Genomic DNA, 20,153 nt, shown 5'->3' on the forward strand with positions numbered 1-20,153 from the left:
TTTCCTTAGGAATATTTTTTATTGAGGTCGTCTGAACAATAAGCACATTGAAAAACGGTAACAATAACAAGAGAAATATAAAAATATACCTGTTATATTAATGCGACTTGTAAACAGTACAAATATCGGAAAATGCAAACATGGTCACCAGAAGAGTGAAGTTAATGGTAAGACCGGGAGTGGAAGGAAACCGAGAGTTGGAGGGAGCAAATTAACATCGTAAGCTTTTGGTTATTATAAACATAAAGCGTGTCTTCTGAGACCATCAAACAAAAAGAATATTATTATTTGTTTTTGTATTTAATACATATTGCCTCTATAGCAAACAACGACAAGAATGATACAATACCTAATACTTAATTCCATTGTATTGATATCCTCCCAAAACGCGATCTGAAAAGAATTATATTTTACCCAGAGACGTGGCATACATATTTTAAAGATTTATTATATCTTGTATCACCCACGTAACGAAGTTTGGGATATCTGCGTTATGGGAGGGAACAGTTGTATTGGCTGTGGGCGTGCCGCTTTCATTTAACCCTTACCCATCGAATAGCCTCGATTTCTTAACCATCAGTTTGAAAAAAATACTAAACAAAGAAATAAACAGGATTCTTTTCTAATGTCTATACTAAAATAATCTCACTCAGAAAATTTTCTGACTTTCATTTTTTAAACTTCCTGCTTGCCTCAACATTAATCACAGAAACAAAACTTCCGGTCTGCGTGCATTCCGATGTGCAGAAGACGGGATGCAGGAATGCGACACAATCTGTGTTGACAGCTTGACACAGAACGACAGAACTGATTGCTCTCCTGATCTAGTTGTCCCCTCTCAGTTCTTCTTTACGAAGAACGACGTAACCGTTAGCAGGAGATTGGAGAAGGTCGACTCCAAACGTCCACTGAAATCCACAAAGTCCCAGGAAACATTGTTGCTATCAATGTCATTGGGAACCAGGGCCATGTTATCACATATTCCGGTTATCCGGACGATATATATCACTGAAAACTGCATTGTGCGGACTAACGGGTCTGAATGTAGCCGCCCTTTTGCACACTGCATCTCGCCATGGACAAGTGGTCCTACATTTAACATTCCCCTCATCTGTATGACTGAGCCAGTGCGTTTTTTACCGCCCACCTATGGGGCAAAGAGTGCCCAGGTATTGAGTTTTGTTTGTCAAGGAATAATATGTTATTTTGTAATAAAAAAACATCATGACATGTGCCTTGCGGTTTTCTACTTTCTGCTGCAGATGCCCTGTGACGTCATGATAACACGTCTCTATTGGTTACTCACAAGAAGGAAAAGAAGCTCACTGTTCTACAGTTGCACAACTTCAGAAACCATTAATTTTTCAATACACGCATCTCTCTGCATATTGCATCTGTCAAGCAAAGACATCTTGTATCCACAGGATGTGTACTGAATCTGAACACTCAATAGTACCTTATAGACGGTGGTCAAATACAATATGTTATATTTGGGATTACACTTTCTCACTAGAGGTTTGTCATATCTACTGAACCCTGTACCATATCTCAGAATACCCATACATTTTCAAATTATGTTCATATTCATTTATCTTAAGGACTTAAGTAATTACAGGAAGAATCCTCCAAGGTATAATTGTCTGCATCTGATATGATGCCATCACTATCACAGCAGCTGGCAGTCAGAATCTTGATCTGTTTGGGTCTCCCTGTCCTCTAAATCTATCTACTCATCATCTCTGACTTCCTAAGATTCCTGGGGTTGGAGAACCCTCCATAGCCCCCTGGGTTTTGCTTTCAACCAGTGGTGAATCCCTGGTGTAATACTCTGGCACAACGCAATCTGCAACAATGTGCATTTGACAACTTTATTGTGCTTTCGATGTCAGGATTCAGGCAACATGATCGGCTCCTAAATTATCATCAGCCAGGCGGGCCAGCTTCGGTAACTTTTGACAGGTCCGAGCAAAGATCAGCTAGCATTTTCCTAGCGAGCGGGCAGTTATTTGAACACTGAATCGAACCCGGGTCTTCGGCGTGACATGCGATCGTTTGAGCCATTAGACTAGCAAACCGCTCCTTTATGTTAATAACGACCTGTGAAGGTCCGGGGTAGAAAAAGCCGTCAGTAACCCATGTTTCCCATAAACGGCGACTATGCTTGTCTTAAGAGGTGACTAAGGGGATCGGGTGGTCAGGCTCGCTGACTTGGTTGCCACATGTCATCAGTTCCCAATTGCGCCGATTGATGCTCATGGTGTTGATCACTGAATTGTCTGATCCAGACCGATTATTTACATATCGCCGCTATATAGCTCGAATATTGCTGAGTGTGACGTAAAACTAAACTCCCTCACTCATTGTGTTAATAACACTGCAGAGACAGTATGGGACACTGACAGAGGAAAATACACGGGCGATAAATAACAATGTATATACAACCTTAAAGGGAGTATCTCGCAAACAGAGGACGAGGATCTCAATATATGTAGTAGTTCTGACATACACGGCAAACTGCGTATGCGCATAGGTACAAGACTGGTGTGCATATTTAAAGTTAACGCCAGAGAGGGAGACGGTCACCCAGTCATGATTTCATTCAAGAGTGTGGGGTCCACCATCTTAAGGCATATATGATGATATTCCATATGTGATTATGTAGTATTATACAACGAGACGTCGACACATTGCAACATGCTGCAGGTATATAATAACACGTGTAATATGTCATCTGGTAAATGTAAGTATCGTAAACGCACATCGTCGCCAAACAGATCGAACACATATTTCAGTCAAGATGAGTGATGCGATTACATATCAGAAACAAAATGTTTTGTTTGATACAAATCAAGAAAAGCTAAACATTCATTCCTATTACTCGCTAAAATAAATTTACTCGCTATAGAAATAAGACAGAACTGTGTCACGCGTAACCTTGTTGCTTAGTGTAAATTGCATAGGCCTAATGTTTCGTTCTGCAGTCCCTAAAGACCTCAACCGGTTTTGATTCATTCTACGTTCAAACGGACTCCATCACAAGTGTTTTTTTATTGTGCTAAGCAGGGTTGTAACTACTTATCAGTGTCCCAGTATCTGTACGATCACGCCTGGGTGACTCGTACCGTGACGTTGTTGGTGCCCCGTACAATCAGTAGAATTACACCTACAAAACTGTGCAAACATGGGACAACAGTCACCAAATCAAATCGTCAAACACAGAGGCCTATAGACCAAGTGTAGAAAGCTTATGTTTAAGAAAACGTACAAATTAGGTCTGGACCAGTACAAACCACAGAAAACTAGCTGGGCAGTTACATCAACTGCAACATGAATAATGTGAAACAGTTATAGGTACTGTCATGGAAAGGTGACAGGTGCCCCTTTGGGGGATTCCAAATGGAATTGAATGATAACTCCATGCTCACTTTGTCCTTGTCATGACAATTTCTAACATGATTCTAGTTTACAGTGCTAAAACTAACAGCACCAGGTTGATAAGAATCTGGATATACTCGGTCAAAATCAGAAAGGAAACATTTTTATGTGATCTGCCCGGTTCCTCGAACTGTTTACGAGGAGTGAGAGGGTCTTTGCCAACAACTGCCTCACAAGTATTAGATGAGCTAGCGCAGTGAACGCGTTTGTGACAAGCAGGCGGGGCAAGTAATCTGCACGAATAGACTTGGTGTGCTACAGGTAGTTTGGCGATTAAGAATATTTCATGTCATTAGCCTATCGCCACCTAATAAAAGATTACCACTAATCCACCCATACCCCCCCCCCCCCCCCGTCCACTGGCTTGTATGTTCCCTTTTGTGCATTGTAATCACAACGAATCAATATGTACATCAACCTACTCTCTTCAACCATGTTAGTATACATCACCTTATCGATAACGGTGTTAGTACCTGCACCGACACGTCGCACCCATTGCAATAAAGAAGTTGACTAGCCATAGAACTTGATTTTCCTTCATCTATACATTTCCTAAACTGCCTTTCAAAGAAGGTTTTCCTTCATCTACACAACTTCTAAATTGTCTTTCACACAAGGTTTTCCTTCGATTAAGCACGTGCAATACATGCTGACCGTGACGTGAAATCAATACAGCAACTGTTTAACACGTGTCTCGTAGAGCGATTTAGTTCAGCAAGACACCATCACGACACGATTCGCATCAGGAAATTGAACTTTTCAATAATTAGACGGCAAATGGTTCTTGTCTTGTTTCAAATGGCATGTTAAGGAGGGAGTTACCATACATGCAAATTGGGGTCCTTTGTCAAGCAGTACTAGTCAGTGACAGTACCTTCTTATACCTTGTGGGATAGCCCTGTGGTCAAAGTGAGTACAGTTTTAAGCCACTTCAGCAACATTTTTGTGGGAAAACAGAAACGGACTTGACAAAGCGCAGTGCTGTAAACACAAGGCGCCCTACCCAAGCTGGGTGAGACTGACGGAAACTGACCGACTCAAGGCAACTGATTAAGCTCCACATATTTTACTGCATTTGCATAAATAGAACTTTACTCAATGTGTTTATCTTATCAGTTTACAGATGATCCGCCAGTAAATAACTAGAACTTTACTCAATGTTTTTATCAGTTTACAGATGATCCACCAGTAAATAAATAGAACTTTACTCAATGTTTTTATCAGTTTACAGATGATCCGCCAGTAAATAAATGCTAAAACTACGTTTGCAGTTGTAAGATATACTTGCAAACGCAACATTGCATCCTAAAATGATCTACAGTAGCGTACTGCATGGTGTGGTCACCTATCTATCCTTTCTGCAGTGACTAGGAAACTGTTTGTCGAGTAAGACAAATAACTGTGATCGACGGAGGACGAATTTACCCTCCCACAGCTCTGGAGAAATAAACCCACAATGCACTCCGTTGGCACAACTGGCACACACTGATATATACACCATGGCAACACAATAGGCCATGTGTCTGACAACACAATAGGCCATGTGTCTGACAACACAACAGGCCATGTGTCTGACAACAAAACTTGCTCCATATCGTTCTCTCCATCAGCCACACTTTGAACATCTATGATGATTCAGGGTAATATATCTCTACTGGGCAACCCATACACAACCCCAGCTTCGTTTTCACCCAATGTCAAGACCACCAGACTGAAAAAAACCCTCCATTCAAATGACCGGAAAGAGCGAGGGAAATTCTGTGCTAGGCAAGCAATTGGAGTGATGGACATGATAAATCACTTTCGGCTTAAAGCTTGGCGACTGATTGATCCTGAGCATTCATCCAAGTGATACACTGGATAATCGAGGGTGCATTTGGATGAAATAAATGCAAGCATGCGTTCCCCTAAAATAATCGGGGGCTGGATTTGATAAAAATATGAATTGTTTTCCTTCAAACCAACCTCACTATACATTGTTTAAGTCCGAGGTTTCAAGGGCCGTGGCTAAAGTCTCTATCTCCCGCAGTCCTTCTGAATGTCTCTCATACTTGTGTGCTATGAGTTTCTTGTAGAACACTAAGGAGAAGGCAATGAACAGAAGCCCGGCAGGGATCACAATGACGGTGGAGGCGATGGCAGCGTTTTTACTGACGTTGAGGAACTTTACCCAGGACAAGATGGCGATCTCGGCCAGGAAGAGAAGAATGCCAAGTCCAGTAGAGCACACCCATGCCACCTCGATAGACCACCTCATCTTCTCGTGGGGCGACTCCTGCACGGCGTTCACGTTGTGGACGTTGCTAACGGCCTCGATGTTCGGGAGAATGCACGTGCTGATCATGAGTGCCATGAGATGGACGGTGACCAGCAACGTTGTGCAGATGCCGAAGATGACGAGGACGACATCGGGGATTTTTTGCCCGTTTGAAGGGTCAATCTGTACTTCAACCATAGCTACCTGGGAAGGTAAAAAGACAAGGCGAGAGTTAGATTACTTTGACATATACCATGGCGTGCTTAGGCTAGCCTCGTTGACAAATCGGGCGTTCGTCACAAGGGTGTATTGCGTGAAGTCCCTTCGCCGAGATACTACTGGGGGAGTGCTAAAAGCGCAGTGAAACCTAACGAGACTTACTCCCCTCTATTCCACATAGCTAACTGCATGTGGCTCCTTCATCTGTTACTCCAGTGTGATACGTTTGTGAGCAAACAGAAAGGTTATCGCATCTGAAAAGATCTGATAATAACGAGTCTGACTGACAACAGCGCAAAATGCGCGCATAAAAAAATATGCTTTCTGTGCAATGCTACTTGAACCTTGACTACTTTACATCAGGTACATTGTCCATGTCGCCAGCTCTGAGGATTACTGATGATCTGTATTATCCGAATGCCATGTGTCAAAATGTGTCTCTGTTGATAAGTCGAGTCCGGGTCAGACAACCCACGGATCAACACCATGAGCGTCGATCTGCGCTACTCACGTACGATGACGTGTCAACAAAGTCAGCGAATCTGATCACCAAATCCCTTTAGTCGCCACGTACGACAAACAAAGTACTACCCGTATATGTAATGGTACCTACATCATCAACTGTGCCTTAACCATCAACGGTGTCAACCACGGTTTCTCAACTTAACAGAAAGTTGGGGTCTTTAAAGTTTAAAGCTTCCGCTAAAGAGTTTACGTTTAGAACCAACGCGTATCAGCAGCTATAGCCTTACTTGTTGTATAACCCATCCAAATGATTCCAAATGCAATTAGCATCACCCTGGTTGGTTGTCTACGATCCCCGACGCTGACCATATTCCCCCTGCAGTACACCGTCAGACCTGGCTCGTCAGCACTGACCCACGCCGCATCACATTTAGCAGCTTGTGGTACAGCAAACATGTATTTGGCACCAGTGAAGTCTGCCTCCCAGCACGCGTACAGTTACAAGCCCAAGAAAAGTGAGAAGTAAACTCAGCTTATGTTTCCTCGTTGAGGATAGGGTTGGTGGGGTAGGCTAGAGATTCAAGCGTTGATGTGTAACTATATGTAGCGATGGTGTAAACGTTCCAGTTGTAGTGTTGGTATCCTCACATGCTGAAGGGGTGGTAGGGTAGCCTAGATCCACTCGGATAGGGTGTTTGCTCGTCACGCTTAAGACCGGGGTTCGATTCCCCTCACGTGTGCAATGTGTGAATCCCATTTCTGGTGTCGTGATACTATTGGAATATAGCAAAAAGCGCCATCAAACTAAACTCGCTCAGTAACTCAATCTTTGATAGGCATTTGGAAGTTTGAACAGTTCTGTGTTTAAGCTACGACCTAAGAGAAGACGAGACTAACATCAGATCGGAAAACGGAATTAGCTGTGTTCTGGACCATTGAAGTGAATATACTACATAAACGTGTGGGCAGACACTAAGTGCTAGCCTGTGCCACTGTCAGTGAACCACACCCTTCTGCCAAGTCCTTCCTGCGATGCTAAAACAGTACATGAAGCAAGTCTCATGTTATTCCATATCACTGGGGATCCTTTTTGACGTGACATAAGAGAGGTCAGCTGAACATAGCTGTGTCCATTACTGGGGGCATTATTTAGAAATAATAGCTGGAGAGCTATTTTGTTTTATCTAGTCACTGTAGGCAGATGGGATGTCATATCCTTCATCTCTGTTGATTAAGTGCTTGTGTTGCCGGAAGTGTGGTTTTGTTTGGTGACGTCACGGAGTTGTCTGACAGGATTTGTGCACTGAAGGACCGGAGTCCTCTCACACTTAGCCAGATTCAGTCAAACCCGGCCTCTGACATAGTCAGAGCGGGATTTGGCTGACTAGGGAAAGTGTTTTGATAGCACTGTCCAGATTACTCCTAGGTCAGATGTAGAGATATGAAAATCAAGTAATATGATACACCCAGCCTTATCACCCATACTGCATATCTTGACCATGTTGAACACCAGTGCTTGTCACCACACATTAGACAATGTGATCAATTTTCAAGCAGTTTGTTTATGAACATGTGGACACTGTTTCAACAGTGGACTGAACCCAGTTAGTTTTTAGTATCCTGATACCTCCTGTAGCTAGTTCCACATCAACAACACCCGTGAAGGTCCCGGGGTAGAATAGGCCTTCAGCAACCCATGCTTGCCATAAAAGGTGACTGTGCTTGTCGTAAGAGGCGACTAACGGGATCGGGTGGTCAGGCTCGCTGACTTGGTTGACATATGTCATCGGTTCCCAATTGCGCAGATCGATGCTCATGTTGTTGATCACTGGATTGTCTGGTCCAGACTCGATTATTTACAGACCGCCGCCATATAGCTGGAATATTGCTGAGTGTGGCGTACAACTAAACTCACTCACTCACTCCACATCAACAAGAAATTTTGGAGGGTGGGAGGTGTCCTACTAATTACTGAATAACACGTTTACTGCTGCTGAGAAATCCTAAAAGACAGGGACTTTTCTAGCATTTGGCCTAGGACTAAGATGAGCCATAGCCTGCATCAACAAAATGCTCGGTTAGTTATAGTCGTGAACTTGTATTAAAGAGAGATGCGTCTACATTGATATGGTTTTATTTAAATATATTGGGAGAATTTCAGCAAATGTTCAATTGTTGCCATTAATGGCATTTGTATCTAGATACGAATTTCAGGAACTGCTCATATTAGTGATATTAGTGAAGTGATCTAAACTAGTCCAAGATTATGTATGCCCAAATATATGTATATGAATCGTACTACCAGGGGCTCCTTTCACAAAGCAACCTTTACTAAGGTTAACCTTGACTCCCATTCTTTAACATTCTTTAACTAAGGTTACCTTAGTGACTTACGATCACACTAGTGCTTTGTGAAAGGATGCCCTGGTATGATAAAGTCAGTTAACGTTGTGTTGATTTCCGATCTGACTTTGTACTTTAGTAGACGTTGTATTTCTTGCTCTATGACGATTGAAGGGTGATATCCTAGCTCTGACGGTATTGTTTTAATATGGCATATGTTTCTGATAGAGGCTATGTTACATTTGCATTTCATCTCTAAAATATGAATATCTTAAAATATATTGTCCTTATCTTTTAAGAAATAAATGAAAGAGCCAAATAGAATCGCTTTATTTCCGAAACCTGAAATTTGAAATCCTGGTTGGGAACCATATTCTGCTATATAAGAGAGAATGTATATTTATATAAGCTGCGTTAACGCGTCACTTTCAGAAGTACCACAGTAACTGGACAATGTGCAATACCAACCAAGGCGGACAGCCATTACCACTCAAACAATAATCTTGCCACGCAGTGTGGGCAGGCTTCAGAGGGAAACGCATTTGGTTTGTCTACACCTGACTAGCAACGTTACAGGATGTCCATTTTTGAGGCGGAATGGCTGTCGGTGGCGATTATAGGAACGCAGTGCAGTTAGTTCACTCCGGTCACTATGCAGCCGTGCGTAGAATTTATTTTAGGCCCCTTTTAGCAATACTCCAGAAATATCACGCCAGGCAACACAAGAAATGTGCTTCATGCATTGTACCCATGTCGGGAATCGAACCCGGGTCTTGAGCGTGGCGAGCGAACGCCATATCCACTAGGCTATTCTACCCCTACAGCTTCAGAGGATAAAAATACTGCACCCTGAAAGTTCACACCATCGCCACATATAGTTATATATCCACACACCGTCATCGCAGAGATGACCAGCACTAAAGGAGGCATCTCGGCCGTCACCACAAAAAACATCAAAGGTGAATCTGCACTATGCCTGTATAGACATTAGTACGGTCTCCGCCAGTTACCGACCAATCGTCCAAAGGGATTCTTGCCAAACGTCCAGAGTTTCGAATTACAATACGTACATACTGTATACTCATCATATTTAGTGAATATACAATATATACTTGTCCATATAGGGTATATGTATGAGATATATCGTGATAATCTTTGGTCAGTATGTAATATATAGTTGCCCATATTTGTACAAGCATCGTATACTGATTACCTTTGGGCAATATACAACACACAGTTGCCAAGCATTCTACAGCCCTACAGCATCAGAGGATAACAATATTGCACCTTGAAAGTTTACACCATCGCTACATGTTTGTGTCATACCGTCACTCAGTGTCATACCGTCACTCAGTGGTCATGTCAGTAACCAAGTGGTCATGTCAGTAACCAAGTGGTCATATTCGTTCACGTTCTTCACTATTCTGGGCCCAGTTTCACAAAACTCTCGTAAGCCTAAGATCTCGTAAGATTTCTCGTAGCCATTATACCTCCTGGGCCCCGTTTCACAAAACTCTCGTAAGCCTAAGATCTCGTAAGTTTTCTCGTAGCCATTGTACCTCCTGTACTGTAACACAGGAGCTACGGATGCTACGAGAATAGTTACGAGAATAGTTACGAGATCTTAGGCTTACGAGAGTTTTGTGACACGAGATGCATGTATAGCAGTCCATCTTCAGCATATATACAATATGAATGAATGCTCACCTCTATTAATGCCATTAAATACAAGCTGACATTTCACAGACATTTTCGACCATCCCTGTTTCCAGTGTTACCCCATCCGTATTCAGCAGCCACAATGGCCACCAGCTACGGGTGCATGACTCAGTCGACCTAGATCTACCCCTCAATTTAGGGGCGTATATAATAAAACACATTCAACCGGTTCGCGACTCATTAGGGGTAGGCCATTATATTTTCAATTCAAAGCGTGACACTTATTTCGAAAACATGATTCGTTTTCCTAAAATACTCGCGGTTTGGGGTTTATTTGGTTTTTTTCGGGCAGAGGGGGGATTTTGAGTTCTGTTTAGTCTGTTCTCAAAGCTTACAATTGTTTAACATTTTTGGACTTACCTATGAAATAGTGTTCTTTAAAAATTCGTTTTAGTTTGTTCGAATTTTGAACTTGATAAAAAGGAAATATTGTGAATTAATATCGTTTCCTTTGTTACAGACATCTAGATGCTCACTCAGCTGGGTACATCGGGTTTCAGGACACTTTATTTGTTGTTTATGGACACTAACACAGGCTCTCAAATTTTGTGATCGACTAAAATACTTTTCATTACAGGTTAGGCATGTTATGACATATATTTTTGGAAGAACAGTCAAAATTCTGTTTTACACAGAAATCTCCGTGCCTCGTGAAAGTTACAACATGTTGACAAGTTCCACAGTTCCTTCTGTTACATTTGTTTCAAAGTAAATTTTGCTTTAGTTAGGATCTTTTCAAGATTCTGATTTTGTCTTTTGCTACTAATTATTTTTCTAAATTTCAGCACTGATTTCAGGGGTTTTTTTTATCTTGTTCTAAGATGCATATATTTGTTTTAATGTTATGAAACACATTGGGTTCAACGGATTATAAGTTGATACAGAAGCAACTACGTTTTCCGCGTTAGTCTGTTTTATCGGTCCTGTCAAAAGATCTTCTCTAATAAGCTGTATTGCTTTATCGAGTCCGTCTTCAACATGAGATTTTGGATTTCCTCGTAATAATAAAATGTTCTAAGTCAGTCTTTGACTGCGGGTGTCCTGGTCTGAAACTATTGTATATACTTCGTGCCAATTCTTCGCACCGTTTTCCGCCCCGATTTCATGATCATTGTGTCCAGGAAAGCTATTTAAGTTTCATCTGCCTCCATAGTGAATTCAAGATTTTCATCCATGCTAAAAACAAGTTGGAAAATGTATGTAGTTTCTCCTCGGAAAATGGCCACACAATGAAGCAGTCGTCTAGAATTCTTGTCCAATTATCCAGGAAATAAAGGGCAAAATCCTCTCCAAAACAAATTCCTGATTTTATGTTTGAGGTTCCCTCCAGATACCCTTATACAAGCGTCGCATAAGTCGGCGCCATTTTAGTTCCCATGGCTGTTCCTTTAATCTGTTTATAGTGTTTATCGTCAAAGTAAAAAAATAGTGTCCTTTACGAAGAATTCAACACTTTCCAAAATGAAAGATTTTGACATTCTTTCAGGTATGCGTTCACCACAACGGTTTGACCAGTATTCCAACGCTTCAATTCCTAGGCTATGTGCGATATTTGGATACAATTTTTTTACATCATAAGGCACAAGTTTGCTTGTTTCATTGACGTCTTGTGGTAAAGAGGAAACGTGGGGGTGAAACTTTTAACATTTGATGAGATTGGTTTCAATAAGATGTCAGTGTGTGTGTATGTGTGAGTGAGTGAGAGAGTGTGAGAGCGTGTGTGAGAGTATGAGTGTGCGAGTGTGTGTTAGTGTGTGCGTGTCTGTCTGTCTGTCTGTCTGTCCTCGGGTTTTTAAGAGGACTCCTCTAGGTAACTGGTCATATTTTTTCTCATTGAAGTGCGGACCTGTGACGGGCACTGTGGCCATCACACTGATAGACTATACAACTGTCAACGTCTACGACATCCACTGTGCAGGGGATGAATATGTGCCTGATGGTAAAGGGGCCTTGTGTCATCTGTTTCACTGAATTATGGATTATGAATCACAATTTTAACCGTAAAATTGGGTGTTTCCTCGTCATGGATGAGACAAGAGCCGGTGAATCTCACGTCTGTCACTTCCGACTGCCCAGTGATGTTCGTACATGGGAGGATACATTCGCTAGCAGCTATATCTCAAGAGATAAGGATCGGATAATTCCAGTCTTCCTCAAAGCATTTAAAAACATGTTTAACAAATGAGAGCCTTGATGTATTGTAAGTATTGGTAAAGGACGTGTGTGTGTGTGTAAGCCGAATACAATGTCGTCAGTCAACAGGAGGCCCCATTGTGTCAAAGACAATGCAGTATGCTGTGGCGATTTCATACGATTTCTTCCGAATGGCGAATCATTCCTGACACTCTGACTGCCTTATACAGTCAGACCTCGTATAACCGAACTTCAGATATCCGAATACCTCGGTTTCCGAACATTCTTCATAAAAAACGTTTTTTTCTAGTGATAATTTACCTCGTATATCCGAATGTTCGATTTCCGTATCCGAACGGTCAGTTTCGCTAACGAAACATCAAAATGTGTACAAATTTGCCTCGTATATTCGAACACCAAAGCTGACATCGGCAAGATGTTGGATGTGTACCGCTTATTAACAGTGATCACTGCTTTTACCTTTGTTGTCGGCGAGATATCAAAACACGGAGTCTATCATGTCTGCCGCCTGCCAATTCATTGTGTGTCTAGCGAGTTAATTTATTGTTTACTGAAGACATGTATTTATAACCTATAACACATGTATTTATAACCTATAACACATGTATACGTAACCTATTTACTAGCTGTCACACCTGGGTCCGTTGGTCTGCGATCAAGGTTTCTGAGTTGGTGCCACGTCACCTCACTAAAACACTCTTTCAAATCAGCGTTAATTCCTACTCACTAATGATAAGTCTTGCCACATCAGCGTATTCTACAACAGGCTCTTCTCTCCAGCTGAACAATCATTGTGACGTCACGCTTTTGTCATTGGGGTTAATTCAGCGTCAAGAATTGCCTGGGCTGTCTGGCCAGCATTGTAAACAACTGACGGAATCATATATGTGTCAGCCATGATCAGGTCTTGGAGCAATCACTCGATCATAATTTTTATATTCATTTGAGCCGCATGTGAAATACAATGACGTGCCAAACAAGTCACCGAACATGACCACCCGATCCCATTAGTCGCCTCTTGCGACAAGCATGGGTTACTGAAGATCAATTCTATCCCGGATCTTCACGGGTTAGATACCACATGAATGTAGATATTCAGGTATAATAATACCACTAACAATAATGTCACGGCCCTGAGCAGATGATGAGCCTTCCTAGCCTGACTGTGCCAGCATCACCCCAACACTCCCTCATACACTGATGCATTCTTATTTTAATCTGTAAAAAATATACAGCGCTAAATTCAACTACTCAGAGGGTGAGCGCTACAAAATAATAATGTTTGAGTGTTTGAATGCTAGATTCTATTGTTCTTGTCACGAAAGTGATGAAGGTGTCAAATCAGATTCTAATCGTTGTGATCACTTGCTTGACAACGTGTTGAAACGTCGCCGGAATAATGGAAGTTGTATACCCGTGGCAGTAACAGGATTTGCGTATTTATACAGTTTGTACATTAATCAAAATTCATATGAATAAATAATTCGAATGTCATTACACAATCGTAGCCATCTTATTTTGTAATATTACACAGCCTGTCTTTAATTACGCAGTACTTACAGCCAGGTAAGTGAGCATGCTTACTGCATGTGTTACGTTACGTTAATACTTCTAGTATATATCAGTTAATACACACTATTTGGGATGGGGGACGGGAGGAACTCTTACCTTTATGGACTAATTGTTCATGTAATGCCACTTGGATTTTACTGTCAGTGTGTGTTAGTCTCAAATGCATAATGCTGTGAATTTGGTGATCTTATTGGTTCACTTAGTATAGTAAATACTTTACACTCCTTATAATGTAATATTCGTAACATGGTTGACAGTAGTAAGATTCCTTTGTGGACACACAAGGCAAGGCTAACCATGTAAGCATTGATTCATAATCATGAATGAATGATTGATTGAAGTCTTATGTTGCATTGTTATATATCTAGCTCAGCTGTCGCCACATTGGTGTGTTAGATTAATGCATGACTATTGATGCTTCTTCTGTATATACTCGGTATTAGCATGTCTCTACATGTTATTATTTCCCAAGGTGTAAAATACACCTGGGCCCGCACACCTGCTAGGTTTATGCACTGTTTATATGTCATGTATCAACAGAAATTGCTTCCTGACACAACTGGTGTATAACATATTAGCATACATACGAATAATATGTTTAAATCTGTGTTTATGATATGTGTAATTAGCTGTATCTACCATACTGTACACCTGCCTACTACAGGGTTGTTGGTGTTGTCACCTCGAGGCACATCTCTAAATAAACCATCGCTCACTGACGAACAAAACGTAGCGTCTGTTGACTGTATGTGACTGATGCAGCCCTGCTACATACCCATGAAAAATGTCATCATACTTTAACAACTCAGCTTCTACAATGTCTGTCGAAGAAAACATAACATTATACTGAAGAAGGATCAGTTCACTAACACAGAACGTTTGACAGAACTCTCCCATAGTAACGTCACAAAGAGAACTGTTCACCAGGATGCTGCGACTGCCGAGTCAGGGAGACGTGGTTGCAGCTGTAACGTCACATCATAACGCTGCCATAAAATGTCGCCATAATATATCTAGTCATACGTTGGTGTGTAAACTATACAAAGATATAATAAATTCTTCCATGATTTCAGTAAATACTGAATTGTGATTGTTCAACCAGAGTCATTCAATTACGTTATATATAACGCGGTTATGGTAGAATGGAGATACGCGTACTGCGTTCGGTTTTAAAAGAAATTTAGCGCTATTATAATTTCGTTATATATCTCTGATTTCCATCCCAACACTTTTATCTCCTAAGTGACGTTATATTAATATACAAGTACTTCCATACATCACTTCGCCTTGTCCTGCTTGTGTCGACTGCTTCAAATGCTGTCTTCACAGAGGATGGGTGAGTGAATGAGTTAGTTTTACGTCGCACTCTGTAAGATTCCAGCCACATGTAAATAGCAGTAAACAGAGGATGCCGACGACAAGCGGGTTCTCTTCTCGGTGACATAAGATTGTCCTACAAACTGGTTACTGGTTCAAGAAAGCATACCGTTACCGGGCGTGTGTGAATGAGCAGATTGGGGACAATCTTACCACCAATAATATTCGCTTGGTTGGGTTCATCTGTCTGAATTTATTATTTATTAATCCATTAAAAACATATTCTGGGTGTTGGTTAACGAAAAGTAAGGTGTTCCGACTGGAGCAGCGGACGGTGCGACCTACAGACACATGTTGGGCGGGCCGAGGATGAACACGTGACGGGAACAGCCAATCAAACTGAATCAAACACAAATTGAGGTATTCGGGGGCTAAAATAACTATTAAAAATATTAATAGCCATTTTTGCACGTTTATCCTGTCTGCAACAGCCATAAAGTGACTGACACTGTCGGATTAAGGATACAGGACAGTGACCAGGTCAATAACCTGCACTTCTGACAATAATTCTGCTTCACCTCACTTGGTCGTATGTGTGGCGTTTGGTTCAAAATATGTTGTGATTTTGTTACAGTCGAGATAGTTTGCATATCATTCGGTCGGAATCTCTCTTCATTTTATTGAGTTTGTTGTTTTCTGTAAAATAAGCAGATATTAGAGCTACATTTATATTGTAGCATGTTATGATTGGGTTTACATGACTTTAATTGTACACTGATAGCACTGACACCTCGTGTCCCATACGCCTTACTGAGAAGCTTGTATATTCTAATATACTATGTCTGTATGTCAATGTGTCTGTACACTGCGTGACAAGTACATAAAATTTTTACTTACTCACAAACAAGGAAGCTTGTCACGTGGCTTTGTAAATATATTTAATTGTTTGGACGTATTTAATTTTGATAGTAACAAATAATCCCATTCAAATTGAAACGGAACCCCACTGTGATGGGAGATTCTGTGAAAATCTAGACTTGCTTCATTAAGTTTAAGCATTACAGGGAGGTCTGGGCAGTAGGGGAAACACCGTGGGACTGTGAGCCACCACGACCACCACCAGCAAGTACAGGAAACCAAATTGGAACTACTTTCCTGCATTTGCCACATCACGTCCTCACGTCAGTCGGGTACCTGCTGTGACTGGCCAATGTTTAATGTTCTTCTTAAATTATAATTAGACAGATATATATATAGATATATTCATTGCTGAATACTATGCATTAGAGAACAGTTCATTTCTTTTATGCACCGAAAATCCTCCCAAACTAGGCCCTGCACTACGTACGTCATGATTTGACGTTAGACGGTCTACAAGTAATTCAAGCAACGTCATGACGTAATTACTGTCCGATGTCTTGTATTATAGCAGAACTGACCCTGACAAACCATCAATTAGACAGATCTACAGAATCCCCTGCCATTAACAGTCGTACCTAAAGATGCATGCCCATGTCACTGCGACTGTCGTGTAAACTCAAACCAAACGGGTACATAACTAATCCCGTCGACCAAAGGAGGTCGAATCTCTTGAAGACACAAATGACATCTTCATATCCTATTTTTTTTTCTTTATTACGTTTTTTTTTAATTTTTTAATTTGCATTCTACATGCGTGTAAGAATCGATAAAAGTTACCAATAGATACAACTAGAATTGTAGCTGCAGGCGACGGATTGTGTAAATGTCGCCTTGCCCAAACCCCAAAACATGCTACGGGTATATATGCTCAACATTCTTACAGAGCCTTTTGTAGCTATATTGAACTGTTGTAGTCGACTTTACACATCCAGTCAAGTACTTGCTGATTTCTCCACAGCAATACTGAGCAACTTGCATTTGCCCAGCCCACGGGGCTTATGGTCGCAGCCAATGTGTCAGTAGTAGTAGTAGTAGTAGTAGTAGTAGTAGTAGTAGTAGTAGTAGTAGTAGTAGTAGTAGTAGTAGAAGAAGAAGAAGAAGAGATCCCCCCACAGTATGAAATGGCGCGTGTCAGATATTAACGATATTAAATCGCATAATCTCATTCTCAAGACTAGTGATGTTGATGGTGGGCTATCAGTCTCTCTGTTTATAACATACTCCTGATGCCGGGTTACATTACTAATAAATGATATTGATTATGGCAGTGATACATTGTGGGGCAATGACTGGCGAACAAGACATTCGTCTTGAAGGACTGTGAATACGCTGAAGATTGATGAAAGAGTATTGAGAGATAAATACGCTATATACTCTTATACACATGTTCGAAGGACACCGAAATAGTGTATGAAATGTCCTTAACACGAATATGTTTATTCTTGTGATATCCCACAATGATAGGTTGTTGTCCACAGGACTTCCTATCCCCATGAAAAGTTCAATCTTAAATATATCAACATCAACAACGTTAAAGTATTTATAGTATGTGTATCATTGGCCCCCTCCAAGACGGAGTCAAGAGAATGCGTTAAACAATCCCTGGGTCCAGATAAGGGTATCGGTAATTGTTTTGTTTCTCGAAGTATGTAAAGTGACTTATTCAAGACCATCCCCTGATACGAGTTTCTATCGTTCACAATCTCATCTCGAAACGTATCTGCCAATGTTTATCCCCTGCGATGACAAGAAACGAGGACAGGCGAGGATTTGGACAAGCTGTATCACCAACTTCACGGTCCAATAATCCTCAGGCGCCTACATGGGGAAAGCCTTTTCGAAAGCCATTTATGATGTTTTCACCAAGTGGTATTTTCTTAAACTCCTTTAGGATTTTAGTACGAAGGTCAATGGGCTTCCACCTAATACAAATATGGCCGAGAAGAAATTATTTCAGTTGCACCCATCAATCACCCATAGTTTCTTTGCAATACTCGAATACTAGCTTTGTAACATAAAACAAATTACATATGTATGCCCATCCAATATTTACATATGGTTGGATATGCCACAAGAGCAATACACCACAGACAGTACACCACAGTAATATAACCACTTACTCACAACACAACACATCCCATGAAAGGTAATCGTTTTCAGCTCAAATACAAATAACAAACCTGCATGTTTGCAGTTTAACATTGTGTGGCTTAATAATAATAAAAACAATAATAAAAACAATAATAAAGTAACGTGGGCAAGAATAATTAGAATACAGTTTGTAATTACTCATCCAGATAAATATTCCAATGTGACTGTGACCAGTTAATAATGATGTGGTTTATGTAGTTTGTGTTGTTCTGATAACTAAGTGTTCCGTTGTTTGCTTTGCTTTGCTTTGCCCCTCATCGTCGATGTCTAGGACTGTCATGTACCAGATTAAGACTGATAAGAAAATCGTAGTATACCGACACTGAAATAAGTCGTACAGCGTATATCACTACACTTTGAAGCTGCGAACGACAGTGTATAAACCCGATAGATACAAATATACCATGCACCATCACAGTCTATCTATTTCAGTTGTGTTCAGGAAACTATAACGGTGGATATTTTTTCATGCAGTTTTCTCTTCAAGGAAACCTCTGTGACGCTGTACATGATTTTAGCATCAATGATTTGCAATACACTGCATCATAATTTCTAAATAGCAAGGACTCTGATTAAAAAAAATAAACACCAAATGTCTTGTATTGTAGTTCCTTCATTTTTTTTACTAAGAGACAATGTTAACTGAGACGTTGATTTATTCTATTTAATACCGAACATGATCTTACTGTAAGTTTCACGAAAGAATTTTATTGACTACCACATTTACCAAATGAGAAGAAGTACATCCACAAAATTTCAAAGGAAAATGATAATATCAGTATGAACAATTTTCTAAATATAACAGATAATGTCAGCACATTCATCTAAGTGACCAACATGAATGATGCACAGGTATTTTTGGTTGATTTAATTGCTGACAAATTAAAATATTCAGCGACATCAGAAAGTCAGCATTATCTGAAACCTGGACATCGTAAAGACTAATCGATATCACAGTTCATGCAAAATCTGACAAAGGTGATCAACATTGTGATTGACAAAATAATGTGCACGAATGCGAGTGACTTACCATTGCAAAGCCGGATAACAAGGCCGATGTGCGACTCGAGGCCTTCAGCTTGGCTCGGCTCAAGTATAACCTCCGCCACGAAAGCGCTTGGCTAGTGTGCTGGTTGGCCATCTGATCTACGTATGTATTTAAGAGCCACTCTTCGTAGGTTTTGGGGAGCTCTTGCATGGGGGATCGGGGTTATATTGTACATATAATGACTGTCAAATCTGATCCGATGTCATTCCGTTCCTAATTTCACACGTAAACACGTCTCGAAACAACACAAACCGAAGCTCCGGCGCATGTCTTATTTCCGCATACTCTGCGGCAGACAACTGCTTATTATACATAAGGACATTAACGGCTTCTGGCGGAAGTTGTCTCTCATGCTATTCAATCATACTCTGCGTGCGGCTGTTGCTATTGTCTTAAATGTTCACATTTACACTCTGGAACATTATCTTATCATCAATAAATGGAACACAGAACGATCACAATAGACAGTTCAAGGAAGCGCTGTTTTAACAATGCTCAGTTGGCTTTGGATTTAAATCTCCATGCGTAAAGTTTAACGTTGCAACCCATACA

The 20,153-nt window shown here is 40.8% G+C and overlaps 1 protein-coding gene across 2 annotated transcripts; it reads right to left on the bottom strand.

The window, feature by feature from the left end:
• On the bottom strand, positions 1-19,891 carry LOC137257612 (calcium release-activated calcium channel protein 1-like). Of its 2 annotated transcripts, none has more exons than XM_067794936.1 (2): positions 19,584-19,891; positions 1-5,896 (listed from the first exon to the last, which is right to left on the bottom strand). In XM_067794936.1, the coding sequence occupies exons 1-2, from the start codon at positions 19,749-19,751 to the stop codon at positions 5,405-5,407; spliced, it is 660 nt and encodes a 219-aa protein (XP_067651037.1). In that variant the 5' UTR covers positions 19,752-19,891; the 3' UTR covers positions 1-5,404. The 2 variants fall into 2 exon arrangements, with proteins under 2 accessions (XP_067651037.1, XP_067651045.1); XM_067794944.1 differs by having other exon boundaries at positions 5,320-5,892; positions 19,584-19,654.
• Between the last annotated feature and the right edge of the window lie 262 nt (positions 19,892-20,153).

This window comes from Haliotis asinina, chromosome 1 (assembly GCF_037392515.1).
Source record: "Haliotis asinina isolate JCU_RB_2024 chromosome 1, JCU_Hal_asi_v2, whole genome shotgun sequence".
NCBI classification, from domain to species: Eukaryota; Metazoa; Mollusca; class Gastropoda; order Lepetellida; family Haliotidae; genus Haliotis; species Haliotis asinina.

Bases quoted from the DNA above. Each gene is read 5' to 3' on its own strand.
- LOC137257612 (XM_067794936.1), bottom strand. From the start codon at position 19,751: ATGCAAGAGCTCCCCAAAACCTACGAAGAGTGGCTCTTAAATACATAC. The intron at 5,897-19,583 runs GTAAGTCACTCG...TTACCTTCCCAG, and splicing joins TGTTATCCGGCTTTGCAATG to GTAGCTATGGTTGAAGTACA.